Consider the following 16739-nt stretch of genomic DNA (forward strand, 5'->3'; position numbering starts at 1 on the left):
TTGATAACTCGGATTTCTTTTGCACACCTGTTTAGCCCGCACACGTGAAGGCCTGCTTCTTGGGCAGCTCACTGACAATCCCCATTACCGATGGCAAACTCTCGCTGGGCACCTGGCAGGGCGTTTGGCTGTGCGAGCATCGCGATCAGGCCGGCAGCCGCAAGCTGGTGATCACGTTAACCGGGTGTCCACGGGAACAAGCCGCCGTACGCAGTCCGCTGTCACCCGTCTCGCCCATCGCGAGCACGTCCAGTTAGGGGCGGCCTCGCTCCACCCGCGACAGCCGGTAATCGCGGGGGAGCGACAATAATGACATCATTTCGTCGAGGAAGTTGATTTTACAAAAGAATTTAGCTAGGGCAACCGCACAGCAGCGAGCAGCGGCCGTCATTGCCGCTGGACGTGGCTTAATTGGCGCAACAGCATCCGCAACGGCACCAGCACCGCCGACACCAACAACAACAACATCCACATCGAGTGGTGCACAATCAGGAGCCGTTGCCACCAACAACACCACTGGCGTTGCCGTTGATAGCAAGACGGCGCGTCTGCTGTTGCGACAGCGTCTCCATTTGAATTTGAATTTGAATGTGACGGAGACGCTGCAGGATGGCGTTGATATTGATGATGTTGATGAGGATGTCTGTGACTATGATTACGATGATGATTATGACAATAACGAACAGATTTCAGTTCAGTTTGTCAGCAGCAGTCTTGATGTCGCAGATGTCGTCGATGCTCAGGGCAGTGGGCGTCGTCGTGTTGGTGGTGATAATATACAAACCGTCACAACAGTGCCTCAAACCAAACAACAACAACAACAACTAAGACATAAGATCACTACAGCAGCAGCAGTAACAACAACAACAACAACTACAACCAGCTCATCAGCAGCATCAAGTGCATTAGCTAAATTCAATCGCATTATCGACTCTGTAAATCTGGAACCACATCGAGCCTCAGCAGCGTTTAGTAGCGCAACGCTGCAGCAACGCCTAGCGTTGGCCTATCCAGAGTTGCAGCAGCCGCAGCAACAACATCAGCAGCAGCAGCCAAGTGATATGCGACAAATCGACAACCTCCCACGTAGCACAAGTCGTGGCATTGCCGCCGTTAGCACTCCATTAACATTGCAAGCACTAGACACAATAAAAACCAAGACGGCGGCAATGGAAATGCAACAAAGACAAAGAGAACAGCAACACGACGCCGCTGATCAAACGAAACGAAATGATGTGCATTATTTGTTGAAACAGTTAAATAGTTTTAGTGATATAGAAGAAATAGAAATTGTTGATATGAAGCAAAGAGAGCAGCAACAGCGACAGCAGCAGCAACAAAAGCAGCCGCAGCAGCAGCAGCAGCGGCAACAACGCACAACCAAAGCCGCTGCAGCCAGCTCCTTGGAGATGATGCCCATGTCCTCATCCATGCTGCCCATACCGGGCTCTCCGTCGACTCAGTCGCACAAGGGCAACTTTATGGTGGGCAACGGCGAGGGCAGCGATGCGGCTGTTGCACGTCTGCAGTTCGATGATTATTTATTTGAATCCTGCCATTACCTGGAGACAAACTACTTTGCCGCTACCTATCGCACTGCCATGGTCGAGAGTTGCTCCCACGAGTTTCGACCCTCGACCACAACGCCAACGAGCACACGATCCGATTGCTTTGAGCTCCACGAACTGGAGCCACCAAGTGTCATTTGCAAGGCAGCTCCGCCACCGCTGATGACATCTCCATCGCCGCCGCCGTATCAAGCGGAGGTGCGCATGACCAACAGCGGTGTGCAGACCGAACTGACGGTCGATTCGTTGGCGCAGCTCAGTCACAATGGCAGCTCGGGCAGTTCGGGTTCAGGTGGCAGCGGCGGTAGCATGCCACGTGTGCCGCCCTTTTTCATATGCTGTTACACGCCCATCGATCGATGGCGTGCCAGGCGACTGGGCGCGGCACAGCGTGCCGCCGCCAAACATGCTGGCAACCCAGAGAAGAATGGACATGCTGTCTGACAGCCGACAAATAAAACTGACAGCCAGCCAAGGCAAAGACTGTCATCTGACAGTCTCACCGAGAGAAAAAGAGAGAGAGTAGAGTGCTGTATGCTATTTCATTTGCGATATCAACAAGAGATTCCATTTCGAAGACAGTCGTTTAATATAATTACTTACAATCACACACAAACGTACACGAATCATTCAGAACACTTGCGAGATGCGCAACGAGTGCACTTTCTTAACGAATGATTAATAGATACAGAGAGAAACGGTTTTAAAAAAGATAATATCGATGGCAGAACTACCAATAACTGTATCGGGAATTCCTTCGTTTATTAAAAACACTCGTTGTGATTCACGCAAATATATAATATTTCCGTTTCAGAACTCAATTTACACAAACTACACAAACGTGACAAAATCAGCAGACAATATTTAACATTCTTTAAAGGATTCTATAATTATTTCTCTTGGCTAGTTTGATTTTATGCCTTGCATGAATAATAACTGCCAAGTTTGAAAGCTCTACTTCTTATATTTTCTGAGATGAACGTGTTTAAACAGACGGACGGACAGACAGACAGATCACACTTTTTTTGTAGCTTTGTTCCCCCATTTTCAGAGGGCACAGGGTAGAAATAGAATGAATGGAAAATACAATAAACAATTTGATAGACTAAAATCGCAAATCATTTCGAAAATGTTGTATAAATAATGAAATGCAAAAATTTAAACGATATGTAATAATAATAATAATTAAATTGTAATTGTTTCAATAAACTAAAATACCAATAATATGAAATGCTAAATATTGTTAACGAAAAAGCGCAAACCAAAAGCAAAAACCAAATTGTAGCCAGCAGCAGAGCAAAGTTTGCGAATTAAAAAAAGACATGAGACAGTGAGAGCTTGTATAGTAAGTTGTTAAAACAAATAATTGCAAAAAACCAAAACGCATAATTAATAATACTAATTTGTTAACTGAACCGAAGAAGCGTAGACGCCAAATACAATTTGATAATGTCAATTTTTTTATGTATCATTTCTTGTGTCCGTATCGTCTGTAAGATAATCCTCCAAAAATATCATAGAATTCATTATGATTTCCATTGAAAACAAGACACACACATGGCAATTGTTACATCAATTAACACACTATATAGCATAACAATCTTATTTTCTTTGTTATACGAAATATGGAATTGTTAGAATTAACTTTTCAGTTGTCCCTTTGTTTAAATTAGTTACTTTGTGAAGTTACACCCCAGAAGCAATATTAGTTTTATAAATCTTGTAAAACATGTAGAACTTGTCAATTTCGTTCGTAATGCAAGTAAACTATATTCCATGAATTAACATAAACAAAAATATATAACATATAAATACATAAACATAATATCACTAAGCTTAATGATGAAATCGACACGCGCTTCAGTTGAAACGATTTGAAACACAATAAAAACTAAATTGATTTAATTGATGAGTTTTATTGAGTTAAATGAAATACGAAACACAGCCTTACATTTTAATTAGGCATATCAAAACTATGCTATCACAAACATTATTGGAAAGCTAGCAAATAGTGAAAGTAATTTCAGGTTTTTCAGCTCAGTTCTTCCAAAAAACAACACACAAAAACCAACTTTAATAATTAATAAATGATACGAGCAAATGATAAACATAATATGATAAATAAAAACACACTCAAAAGAAACCAAACAAATGCCTTTTACATGCCCACTCGTACACTAATGGTAAATAAAAAATATAAATACAAAAACGAAATGAAATAAAACATCAAATAAAAAATAAAAAAACAACCACATACTCTAAGCTAAGCATAAAATGAAACAACATGTTAATCGAGCATAATATTCGATTGGGAGGGGAAGGTGTTCAGTTAAATTTCATATAAATTAATGTGCAATATTATTAACAACATGTTGACTGTTGAACGAATGAATGAATGGCATAACTTGTTGAAACAAACAATTGTTAATTGTGGCTAGAAGTTAGCAATTAAATAATATCTATTGTTGTATGTTTTATTCTGATGCGCACGAAATATAATAATACTAATAATAATAACTACAATAATAAATAAACTAATTCATACAAAATACAAATTACATGCAATGAAAAAATGTAGCTAATGGTAAAATTTTTGTAAACTTTTTGATATGTGATGATGATTTGAATAAATTAAAACCACAAAAAAAAAAACAAAAAATGAATATGAGAATAATAAAAAATTGCATAACTTAGCCATAGATATTTAAACTAATACCAAAAAAAAAAGAAAATCATAAAAATGAACAAAAAAAAAATAACGTAGCGCAACGCAAATTTAGAGCATAATTAATATGAACAAAAATGCTAGTTAAAGTATGTTAAGGGAAATGGAGAAATGAAAAACTTGTTATACAATAAGTGTAGTCTCGGCAAGCCGATGCACATCGCTGGCCCCTCCCTCTCCTGTTCCGGATCGGGTATTAAAACAGATCTTTTGATTTGTATTCAACGATTGTTCTGTAATTAATCGAAAGTGTTTCGTTTTTTTTTTTTAATTCAAGTTTCAAATTGTGCAGGATATTGAGGAGGGGCTTTATCTAGCAATATTCATGGCAATTCAATTGTATTAACGACATTGATAAATCTGAAAGTGTAAGCAAATAATTTAGCGAGCATTTTGTAGGAAAGTGTAGTTAAAAACTATATATATATATATATAGACATATATATATAATAATTATTATCAAATTGAATAGTAAATTTATGTGCATAAGTAGCGAAATATTCAATTGTAAATATATTTTTAATGTACACGATATGTTTTTCGGTTTTTCGACCAAAACTAACAATTGTTAACGAAGTTAATTTCCACTATTGCAATATTAGATTCATTATCATTTGGTCTCTAACAACAAATTGTTGAATAACAAATTGACACACCCCATCAGCATGATTCACACATACAAACACACACACACACAATCACACACGAAAAAGCTTTAAATAATTTAATTACAAAATACATTATAAATATGAACAGTAATAATTTTGATATCATTATCATTGATAAATTCCATTGTAGATACGTACTTGTATTGAGACAAATTAATAAATTAATTAATTAACTAGCCAGCTAAGTCAATGTCGCCTAATGTGAGTTCTATAAGCATAAATTAAAACAAATACATATAAAATTACAATAATTAAAAACACTCATACACATTCACACATTAAAACTACCAAACAAAAAAAATCGCAACTACTTTTCAAATAAAAGCAAAAACAAAACCTAAAAAAATTATAAAAATAAAATACATACATATATGCAAAAACTGAAACAGGCCAGAAAAACCACAAAAACACTCGACACTCAACATCCACAACAAGAAAAACAACTGACAAAACACAAAGCTTTTATAAAACTATTTGAATATATATTAAAAAGAAAAACAAAAAAAAAAAAAATAATAATCCTGCCAAGTAACATTCGAATACCTGCTTGATGATGAAGATACACCCGCTTTTGCTAAAGAAAAAAAAAAAAAAACAAAAACACAAACCAAAAAGAAAAAAGATTTAATAAATACATAATGAAAATAAAAAAATAAAGGTAAACCAAAAAAGTAAATAAATGAAAGGCTAAATACGATTTTTATACTTTCGATATAATGATTTTTTATACTAAACGTAAACTCTTTGAAAATGAAAACAAACAAAAACCAAAATAAAATACCAAAACTGAAGGATTTTTTGGGGTATCAGCAAAAATCGAATGTAACGTATTTTTTAAAACGGATTGATATTGATTTGATGCAAAAATCGTACTTATAGTCATATATATACTATACTATACATATGTATATACATATGTATATATATATATATATATATATATATATTCTTACATATATATATATATATAAATATGTGTATATGAACCCTAACTGCAACTATGGAACGAGAGCACAAATTTTGTTGAACAAAAAACACAGACACAGACACACACGCACACACACTCACCTACACAAAACCAAGATTCAACTATTACTTAAAGCAATCCCATTTTTTGAATTCCACTTTCAACACAACACACACGCATACACTCTCATACACTAAATCAAATATATTTATATATATACAAATCCTCAACTAATATATATATATGTATGAACATGTATATGTATGAATCTAGCTAAAGAATCGCACAAATTGGTCACGGAAGTATGCTTTATGGAATGCCCCCTTAAGATACACAACTTCCACAACGCCCACAACCATGCCCACAACACGTAACTACAGCAGCAACAGCCACAACAGCAACAACAATTTCTAGTTAAATATATCACATATTTTCAGCCTATAAACGCGAATTTGTAAATATATATGTATTAATTAATTTTACCTAAACCAAAAACGAAAAGAAAAGAGAGAAAAAAAAACAAAAAAAACTAAACAAAAAGAAAGCAACAACACAATTTCTAGGCATTCATTTAATAACTTTAGTTTTCTCCTAATTGCATTTCGTATATGCACAATGTGTCTCAAATCAAGAAATTCAGAACGATGGGGTTACGAATAGATGTAACATGGAACACATGGTGCATATCTTTCATCTATGTCTTAGATATCAAAGAAGCATACTTTAAACGAACTACAATAAATGAGCAAAGTGGAGAAAAGAAAATATTAAAATGAAAAATAATAATACAAAATAAAAAACAAAAAGAGAAGGAAAAACAACTAGTGCAATAAATAACAAATTATTCGGTATAAATGTAAAATTAAATACATTTAAGTAAAACGCTTTGTAAAATATATATAAACCATTTATTAAAATACAGAATGAAAAAATGGAAAACAATAAAAAAAAAAAAAAAAAATGAAACACTATTGAGTAATAAATAAAAAACGTTATGCATTGACATTGACACACGTGATTCGATATCTCATCTTATAAGCATAAATCAATAAGATAACAATAAAGAATAAATTAAAGAAACATCTCTTTTTTATAAGCTGTTCAAGTTCATTACAATTCCATCAATTAGTAAGTATTACAGTTTTCAGTTCTAAACATTTATTTCATATTCTTTTTAAACTTATTGTATAGCACGACCAACGCCATCAAACGCCTTATCTTTGTGATCGGCGGCATTGGCTCTCGCCTCATAGTTGCAAATAGTAACACCATGGTAATGTGCTTCACTGAACTCTCCGCGAAGTCCTGGAAATTACATAAGTTAATAAATAAATCGAAAACTGTGACGAAATTTAATTTACCTATGTAATAGATGCGTGTGTTGTCATCGCCAAAATTGCTTGGAAAATACAGCGACAAATGATGCACCGAGGAAAAGGTGACAACTCTGTAAAAGATTACAAAGTTAAGATGGATTTCCGATATCGCTCTACAATTTAGTTTCTACTCTTACTTGGGTGAGTACTCGATTTCTCCCCGTGCATCCCGCGTTAGATCAAACTCCTGATCCGCCTTGGCTTTGGCATCATCGAATGTCATCTTTGGCCGATTCTTGAAACTATAAAGATGTATTAATAACACTAAGAATAGCTGTAGAATTATGTCTACCCACATTTTGACCTTGTTAGGATGGGAATCATCGTTGGCGCCGCTTATAATAATTCCCTTTAGCTTTATGTTGCCGGTGAACGGTATGTTAAATAGCAGTTCCTCGTCTGCATCGCTTTGCACAAACTACAAATGGAAGCACAGTTAATTTATAATAATGAAATATATTATGCTATATAGTTTTACCTTACTCGTGTCCAGGCGGCTTTCGTAGGGCTTAAATACAGTTTTGCCGCTGCCGTCGGTCTCTTCGTTCAAACATTCCGTATTCTCGAGGTCGATTTTTGTAAACAAACTATACTCGATGCCCATTTCCAGTGCGTGGTCAACATCGGTTGCCTCGTGGCTACAACCATGTCCATGATCGTGTGAATGTCCGTGAGGCATAATTGCAATTATTAACTTTAAATAAAATAAATGACAATGTGACAAGAATTTAATGCAAGTAATTGTTGAATGCTGTGCATATTTATCGATTATGTCTTATCGATGCCTGTGCGCGAAATTCTAGTCGATAGTTTTACTGCTTTCGATATTCACATTGCAAATATCGACGGTTTTATAGCAAAAATCCGCCAACAAAATACCATTATTTTAAGATAAGATATTTATTATTATTTTTTACGTCAAGTGCTTCTTCTAACATTAACATTTAAATTGTTTTTTTTTTAGGCAAACACCAGTAGTTAATTGACGACATAAACACAAACACAAAGTAGTTGCCTTGAAGAACATTCGGTATGGAACAAATTGAGCTGTATTGGATTCTAGCGGCTTTTGTAGTTGATCGATAAATTATGGTTGTTGCATCACAGTGCGCACATATTGCAGCATGTCTTTGTTGGCCAATATGCCCATGTGATCCACACCTTGGAGAGCCAGCGTCGAAACGGGCGAACTTGTCAGGCCCGACCAATGTTGACAAGCGCGCAGCGATCGCTGATTAACGGTTCCATCGCCAATACCCATAATAAGCTTTGGGGTTTCCCCCGCAATGCTGTCCTTTTTGTACTGCAATCTGTAAAGGAGCAATATGAAGTTAGTTTGGAATTTGGAATGGAGAAGGGCCATTCAAGAGTTACCTCTCCACAGTGCTGACACCATCACCATAGATACAATGTACCTCCACATCAGGCGGACTAAAGTTCTGCGAGTAGCGAATCGTATCCTTGCGCATTTCCCAGCCCGTCTGGTAATCAATATCGGTGAAGAACTGCTGCAACTGGGCCATCGTATAATTCCTTGAAGGCGTCATCGCAATCACCTCCGAGGGCTTCCAGAAGAGCGGAGATGGCAACAGCCAAGCTGTTGAGGGATGTGAGATTTGTTCGGCACGCAGAATCTTGGCGCTCAATGCAAACGAATCGAGGTCATCGCCCATGGCAAAAACCTTGATAGCCTTAAAGCTGCCTGCCCAGGCGCCAGCCAAGCTAATTTGTCGCCGCACATATTGCGCTTTCCACTCCATCGTTTGCTCCTGCAGGAAGACAAGGGTCATTGGGCTGCCCATGCTGTGGGTGATGAAGGTAACTGGTGTTTTATTGTTAGCCTCATAAGCATCCTCCACCAGTTGCTTGAGATCGATAAAGAATTGAGCGTTTTCATCTGCAAGAAGAAGCATACAAACGATAACAAGCACGTAAGAAGACATTTTTAAAGAATGCAAAAACAATTCAAATTTACTTGGCGCTCGGCGAAAATCATAAGGTGCTCCCAGTATGTTGTGACGTCGCACGTAGCCCAGCTGAACGAGGACATTGGCAATATCCTTAAAGTAGGCACCAGCACTATTATGCGTGGGATCAATCCATTCCACAACCTCGGGATCTCCCCAGCCGGGTATGCGCGTCTCCACGCCGGGAGTATTGTGCGTTGTACGCGTTATCTTATCGTAGTAGAGCTTCACATTGTCAATCCAACAGTAGACCATGGGTATGACCAACTGCTCTAGGTCCAGCCACAAGTTATACCAATCATGTTGTTTCTCGCATACAAAATAGGGGGCATCGCTTTTATTAAGACGTGCTTCGACTTGAGATCCACCATCGCCAGGCACTACAATAGACAAATATTTGACCATGACCTTGTTTTAAGTGCGAATCAATACCAACCAAAAATTACAGGCGATAGGTGATGTTCCTTGGGTGGCGGAGGCGGCGGTGGAGGGTCTTTGCCCTTTTTGCTAAATGGCCAAAAACAATGGCCACCGTTGATTAATGCTACAAAGAGCAGCAGTCCGAAAAATGTGATGTGCTTCATTGTTTAATTGTGCTTACAGTGCAGTAAAATATGATATGATGACTGTTCCCCTTAATGATGGTCACCGAGGCTCAATTGAAATTGAACCACTGATAAAAGTATTTATGGTATTATTATTGTCACAAACAACGTGAATCACCTCCACGAATAATTGAACAATAAATTATATTTAAATATGTACTATGATCCGAAGCTTAAATGACCTCTAAAGCAGTTTTTGTTATTATTGTAACTGTAACTTCAACTCAAATTGCAAATAACTGTATTAGATTAATTACGAACAGTTGTTTTTGCGCATATGGCGCGATGTTGTTGTCTTCTTCTTTTTCCACTTATTTTTGTTGATAGGATTTATAAACAAAGAAAAGTTGTTTTCGTTGATTTCGTGGTACGTCTTATCAATATATTGCCCACTTTGTTATTGTTACCATCTTTATTTTTTGCGCAGCTGCTAAGCAGTGTTGCAGAACGTACAAATGCTGATTGTTTACAGCTGTTATGGTGGTCACACTTGTACGCTATTGGTCTAATCAGAAGACGATACATTTGTAGGTATATCGATAAATTGGGCTTTTTGGTATATTTTAAAATGCAATTTGAGGTCACGCCGGCAAATTGCAATTTGTTTAGCGCGTTTGTTGATACGTAAAATTGTGAAAGTGCAATTGCAAGAAAAACGGAGCAATGCAGGAGCTTTTCAGCGTGCAGCTGTCGGAAGTGAAGAAGGAGGTACGACGCGGCATCATTGAGTGCTCGAAGCGCGGATTGCTGCACAGTACCAAATGGTTGGCGGAGATGCATCATGGCTTAAGTGATGTGCACATTGATAATGCGCCGCCCGACGATGATCGCTCGTTTAGCGAGTGTCAGCTGGAGGGCATCGCTCCCTCCGAATATAGTGAATATTTTCTAGCTAAGAGCTACTATGATGTGCGTGAATACGATAGAGCGGCGCATGCAGTGAGAAATTGTGAATCGGATGTGCCACGTTTTTTGCATCTTTATTCAACTTATATGGCGCGAGAGAAGCGTCGCCTGGATTCAACCACGGATCAAGCGAATCTCAATGAGCCGAATCAAATGCGTGACTTGACCGATTTACTTAATACACTGCGAGCAGAGTATGGACGCAGTCGCCTTGATGGCTATGGCATCTATTTATATGGCGTCGTGCTGAAGGCTTTAAATCTCAATCAGGCTGCAGAGCAAATGCTGATCAATGCCATCAATTTGGTGCCTATGCTCTGGAGCGCCTATCTGGAGTTGTCGCCCCTTGTGATGGAAAAGAAGAAGCTGATGGGCTTGCAGTTGGGCAAGCATTGGATGCGTCACTTTTTTATGGCGCATACTTATCTGGAGCTGTACTTGAACGATGATGGTCTGAAGATCTTCGAGGATCTACAGGCGGCGGGCTTCAGCAAGAGCATCTACATAACATCACAGTTGGCTTTAGTTTATCATAATAAAAGAGGTAAGCAAATTGGATGCAATTCAATCTTTAACTAAACTATCTAATATTTGCAGATGTGGACAAAGCTATTGAGCTGTTTCAGGCTTTGCTCGAAAGCGATCCCTATCGGCTGGATAATGTAGACACCTATTCCAATCTACTCTTTGTCAAAGAGATGAAAACAGAGATGGCTCAACTCGCCCACAAAGCCGTCAGCATTAACAAGTATCGTCCAGAGACCTGCTGTGTCATTGGCAACTATTATAGCATACGCTGTGATCATCAGGTGGCCATTTCCTACTTTCAACGTGCTCTCAAACTCAATCCCAAGTATTTGGCCGCCTGGACGTTAATGGGTCATGAGTTTATGGAGCTCAAGAACACGAATGCGGCGATTCAAAGTTATCGCAAAGCAGTCGAAGTGAACAAACGCGACTATCGCGCATGGTATGGTCTGGGACAGGCGTACGAGATCATCAAGATGCATTATTATAGTTTGTATTATTTTAAAATTGCCCATCAATTGCGACCGTACGATTCACGCATGCTGGTTGCGCTGGGCGAAACCTACGAGAAGCTGGAGAAGTGCGAGAATGCTGTTAAGTGCTATTGGAAGGCCTGCGATGTGGGCGACATCGAGGGCATTGCCATGTACAAGCTGGCGAGTCTGCATGAGAAACTGGGCGATCATGAGACGGCTGTGCATTGCTACATGTTGTACTGCGAGGATGAGCGAGCGGCCACCGATAAGCAGAGTCTGTATCAGGGATTTATGACGCTGGCCAACTACTATGAGAAGAAGGGCGACTTTGAACGCGCCGCCTGCTATGCCTACAAGTGCCTGGACTCGGATGATGTGAGTTACCAAGTTTCAATTAATTTTTAAAATCGCTATTTATAATGTAGAATCAACAGAACGGAGTTATTACTTTTTGTCTACAGATAAAGATTAGAAAGGCATCTCCGAAGTATGTAAAATGAATTATTTCGTCTGTCTCTGTAAACATCTGCATCATAGATTCCATAACAGCTAGAACTATTATTACTAATATATCCTTATTTGATATTTGTATCTTACTAATGAACTTTTGTGGCTTGCAGCGCAAGACGGAGGCTAAGGCACTGCTGAAGACTATCGATTGGAAGCGCAACTCGGAGTGGCAAAAGAAAACCAAGGCAACCACAGCGGCGACGACGACGACGGCAAATGCGGAAACCAGTTCGGAGGATGAAATGGAATGGGAGCAGCTGGATGTGCGTGTTCGTGTACCATTTACAACCATCTCGGACAGCGGCAAAACGACGACAACAACGGCAACGACAACCACAGCAACCTCCACAGCAACAACGTCCACATCTGGGGCAACAAGCGCACGCTTACCGCGCAACGTGGCCGAGGGAGTGCGTCGATCGCAGCCACCGCAACGAACTCAACCAGCACCGGCAGGAAACAGCACTGCATCAACATCGGCTGCAGCGGCAGCAGCAGCAGCAGCAGCCACAACGACGGCAACAACTCAACAGCAAAGCGTGGAAACGCCAGCGAGAAGTAGCTCAACAGCTGCAGCTGCGGCAGCGTCAGGAACAACTGGTGGTGCAACAACAGCATTGGATGAGACCGCACCGGCGGGAGATATTACATCGGTTACAACGGATGAGCAGCAGGCCAACAACGATGGCAGCTCCATGGAGATATCGACAGTGTCCATCGATTGAGCAAGAAATGTAAACATGACACGTTTGTTATATTGTGAATTATAATTGAGGCAAAGAAAAATGAATGAATATTGTCAACACACATTGAAACTAATTGTTCTATTCTTCTCTAGCAACCTTAAAGCGATATTCATAGAGCACGTTTAATGGACACATGCAGTGTGATGTTAAAGGTGATTAGCAGCGACAACAATATAAACGCCAATACGGAGACATCCCAGCCGAAATAATCACCCTGCATACCGAAATCTTTGAGAAACTTTTCCGACGATTTGTAATAGCAAAAGTCTTCGTGGCAAGGCAATTCACCGCGATCATAAGCGTAGATGGCACGCATGAGACCCTCAAAGATGTAGCGGAAATAGGAGACATCGCACAGTGGACGCATGAACCAGGACAGCTCACTCATGCGTATGAAGAAGCCGGAAAACAAAAGAAAGGGAATCGTAATCGCAGGCACAATAAACAGAGCCATCTGCATGGACAACATGGTGCCACAGATGACGCCAATAAAGTGGCCAATGAAGGCGGTTAACACACACAGTGACCAGCACATGGCAAAGCGTTGAAACTCCGGCGGTTGTCCGGTCATAAAGTAACCAATACTTATAAAAAACGTTGGACAAATCAACTGCAATGGCAAATCGGCCAGCACCTTGGAGATGAAGTAAGCACGCAATGAATAGCAGCCATTGTAGTATTCCCTGATGAAGACTGGCGAATCCTGCAGGCAGAGCAGTATCGAGGGCATTGCATTGCCGGAGAAGACAAACAGAACGACGAAGAACAAACAGGAGACATTGCTGATGACTTTGACGGCATCGTTGCCAATTTGCCAATAGACAACGCCCAGCAATAGCGCCACGACAATGTGCATAATCACACGCATCTGCACGGCAAGCTAAAGGAAAGAGAAGCAGTCTTAGTTGCTTAATATTTATTTATTTATTTGCTATGCTTACCAGATCTCGTGACATGGAGCGCAAATGTCGCATTAGCAGCACGCGCAACTGCATCCAGAAATCGACCTGCTCCTTGGGGCGTATCAACTGCAGATCAGCGGCCGTGGATGCTGTCATCTTAATTAGCGCTGCTGGAATATAATTATGGGACACGACACATGCACAGATAGAGCAATTGCATATTTGGAAGAGTGACACAATAAGTTGGACAACGGAAACAAAAGCAAATTGGGATCAGCAAACATGCAACAAGACAAAACCACAAACTCACTCTGCTCATCGGCAGCTGCCTTGAAGCTCTGAATACTGTCGTGTTTGGCCTTGTTCTGGCTAATGAGCGTCTCGCAGCGTTGATTTGAAGACTCGCTGCCCACATCCAGCACTAAAAGTATGAGGAGAAATTAATTTAAGCAGCCTTAGAGACGCCATCAACTCACCAAAGTCGCCGGGATTATAGTACGGGGGGACAAATGAATCCTGCCGCTTTAAAGTCGTCTAGCATTTCACTCTGTGACCCCGAGAAAAGCACTTCACCGTGTGATATCACCAGAATGTCATCGAAGAGCTGCATCAAGCGCGAACTCGGCTGATGCACCACACACACTACAATCCGTCCCTGATGCGCCAAACGTTGCAGATAACACAGCACCTGATGGCTGGCAACGCTATCCAGTCCGCTGGTTGGTTCATCGAAGAACATGATGGGCGGATTGGTGATCAGCTCGATGCCAATGGACAGACGCTTATGCTCGCCACCCGAAATGTCTCTCACGAGCGTACGCCGGCAATTATGCAGATTGAGCACTTCGATAATCTCGTCTAGCTGCAATTGAAAGTTGATAAATTATGCCCGATAAGGGGAACCACTTTGACTGCCTACGATTTGTTGCTTCTGCTGCTTGGATGTGGCCGAGGGTAGCTTCAAATCAACGGAAACCTGCAGCGTTTCCATTACAGTCAGCAGGGAAGGTGTGATGAAGTTCTGTGCAATGTAAGAGGACATTTTGCGAAAGGATTGCAGCTCACGTGGCTGACCATTGAGCAGTATGTGACCAGAGACATCTCTAACTCTGCAGGAAACGAAATTTAATATCAGATTTATTGGGATATATAAAGAGCCACACCTAAAGCCCGCCAAGACATTAAGCAGCGTGGATTTGCCAGCGCCAGATGGGCCTAGAATGGCTGTGAGACGTCCTGATCGAAAGGCACCGCAAGTGTCGTTCAGTATTTCATTGTTGGCCTTCTGCGTTGACGTCTTGAGGCTGTAGCAGAGCTGGTTGAACTGCAGCTCCAAGGATGGCTGCTTGGCCAGGCCATTGCCAGCATTTGTTGCCACGTTCTCGATCATTACTATATGGAAGTATATTTTTTTGGGTGCAATCTGAACCGGTCTTGCTCACCAACGTTGATCGACTGGCAAGGCGAATGGTTGAGTGCGTTTGGCTTTTGTTTGTTTTTTATCAGTATACCCGATTAATATGGAGTTCAAGTGCCTGCAGTTTTTATCAGCGTTGCTCAGTGAGCTAATCGCCAATCGTCTGATCCGTCATGCAGATTAGAAGCTTATCGGTACATTTACTCTGCGGACAGTTGTAAAAAAACCTTCGCATTTCACCATTATCAAACTATTTAACTTTGTTGCAATTAAGTTCAAGTTAAAGAGTCTTGTCTGTGGTCAGTCGATCGCAATTAAAGTCCGTTGATCGACTACAAGAATCACTGCGAATCAAGCAACAACTATTTAAATATCTTATCACTATTTGATTTATCATTTGGAGTGAATGTTAAATGACGCCCAAAAGTATGCATCGTTTATTTAAATGTTTATTAATGGTCACTTTTGTTATTCTTGAAACTTGAGGATTAATTTGCGTGCTTTAATCAATTGACACTCATCACACAAAATGTATACTATTTATATATATTAAAGTGGAAACACCCTATTGCATGCATTTGTATATATTATTTTCAGCTCAATGCCAATTGCAGCTTTGACAGCTGCTTATCAATTTATATTTAATCGTAGCTTGCATTCTTTCCGCACAGAACTATAAACTAGTTGTAAAATAATTGCAACTGTTTTAAGGTACAACAAAAACAAGTTTTCCTGCTTTCATCCAGCAAAGGGCACTCAATAAAATAATTTGGTTTGCTTTAATTTCGATACATTATATTACATTTTGGTTTTATTCACTACTTATTATTAATTGTTTTTATTGCATTCCGGAATATTTGTTTATGTTTTCACGTCGCGTTTACTGTGACGCATTTGGTTCCCGAGCTCTCTTGAATACTTGATGATCACTTTCCGCTGGAATAGAAAACGCAACTGAATCTCAATTGCTTTCAACGGTTGCCGGCAATCCGAAAACATGTTTGTGATACTTGTAACTTCCAATTAAGCAAGCTGCAACATGTTGGAATCGAACTTGTTGCTTTGTTTACGTTCGAACGGGAGTAGTTTATTTAATAAACTTTATTACACTTGGCATAAAGATGTATAGATTACCAATTACTTTTTTGTATGCCCGCAAATAAAATTTGTCCTTGAGATCCTTGCAATACTTGTCCTATAAAAATGAAAATTTATATGACGTATTTACAGTATATATAGGTAACAGGATATTCCTTTTGGAGTAGCAGCATTTACGCCCCCATACTGAATAATTACAAATGTTGAGTCCATAGATGATAGATTTAATCCTTGCGAGCTTAGCAATCTGTGTCCTTCAAAAATGTGGCAAGATATATCC

At 39.8% G+C, this 16739-nt stretch overlaps 5 protein-coding genes across 5 annotated transcripts in view; 2 read left to right on the forward strand and 3 right to left on the reverse strand.

Moving 5' to 3' along the window:
• LOC133835353 (uncharacterized) overlaps positions 1-5480 on the forward strand; it is a 19246-nt gene extending 13766 nt beyond the window's left edge. Inside the window, 1 exon segment of the mRNA XM_062265374.1 lies at positions 36-5480. Coding sequence (XP_062121358.1) covers positions 36-2012 — 1977 coding nt within the window. The 3' untranslated portion in view covers positions 2013-5480.
• Positions 5481-6822: 1342 nt separating this feature from the next.
• Positions 6823-8078, reverse strand: LOC133835459 (PITH domain-containing protein GA19395). The gene is made up of 5 exons (XM_062265427.1): positions 7783-8078; positions 7601-7722; positions 7442-7546; positions 7290-7375; positions 6823-7233 (listed from the first exon to the last, which is right to left on the reverse strand). Exons 1-5 carry the CDS (start codon positions 7981-7983, stop codon positions 7109-7111), a joined length of 639 nt encoding a protein of 212 aa, XP_062121411.1. The 5' UTR covers positions 7984-8078; the 3' UTR covers positions 6823-7108.
• A 107-nt stretch (positions 8079-8185) lies between these two features.
• On the reverse strand, positions 8186-10313 carry LOC133835426 (phospholipase A2 group XV). Its single transcript, XM_062265425.1, has 4 exons — positions 9708-10313; positions 9280-9651; positions 8679-9201; positions 8186-8614 (listed from the first exon to the last, which is right to left on the reverse strand). The coding sequence occupies exons 1-4, from the start codon at positions 9853-9855 to the stop codon at positions 8392-8394; spliced, it is 1266 nt and encodes a 421-aa protein (XP_062121409.1). The 5' UTR covers positions 9856-10313; the 3' UTR covers positions 8186-8391.
• A 122-nt stretch (positions 10314-10435) lies between these two features.
• LOC133835360 (cell division cycle protein 23 homolog) lies at positions 10436-13293 on the forward strand. The gene is made up of 3 exons (XM_062265385.1): positions 10436-11326; positions 11380-12161; positions 12407-13293. Exons 1-3 carry the CDS (start codon positions 10540-10542, stop codon positions 13019-13021), a joined length of 2184 nt encoding a protein of 727 aa, XP_062121369.1. The 5' UTR covers positions 10436-10539; the 3' UTR covers positions 13022-13293.
• LOC133835384 (ATP-binding cassette subfamily G member 4) lies at positions 13045-15885 on the reverse strand. Its single transcript, XM_062265417.1, is given in 7 exon segments — positions 13045-13922; positions 13984-14114; positions 14255-14365; positions 14421-14448; positions 14450-14806; positions 14864-15053; positions 15108-15885. Coding segments are annotated over 7 exon segments (1815 nt in total). The 5' UTR covers positions 15335-15885; the 3' UTR covers positions 13045-13151.
• Positions 15886-16739: the final 854 nt, after the last annotated feature.

This window comes from Drosophila sulfurigaster, chromosome 2L (assembly GCF_023558435.1).
Source record: "Drosophila sulfurigaster albostrigata strain 15112-1811.04 chromosome 2L, ASM2355843v2, whole genome shotgun sequence".
Lineage (NCBI taxonomy): Eukaryota > Metazoa > Arthropoda > Insecta > Diptera > Drosophilidae > Drosophila > Drosophila sulfurigaster.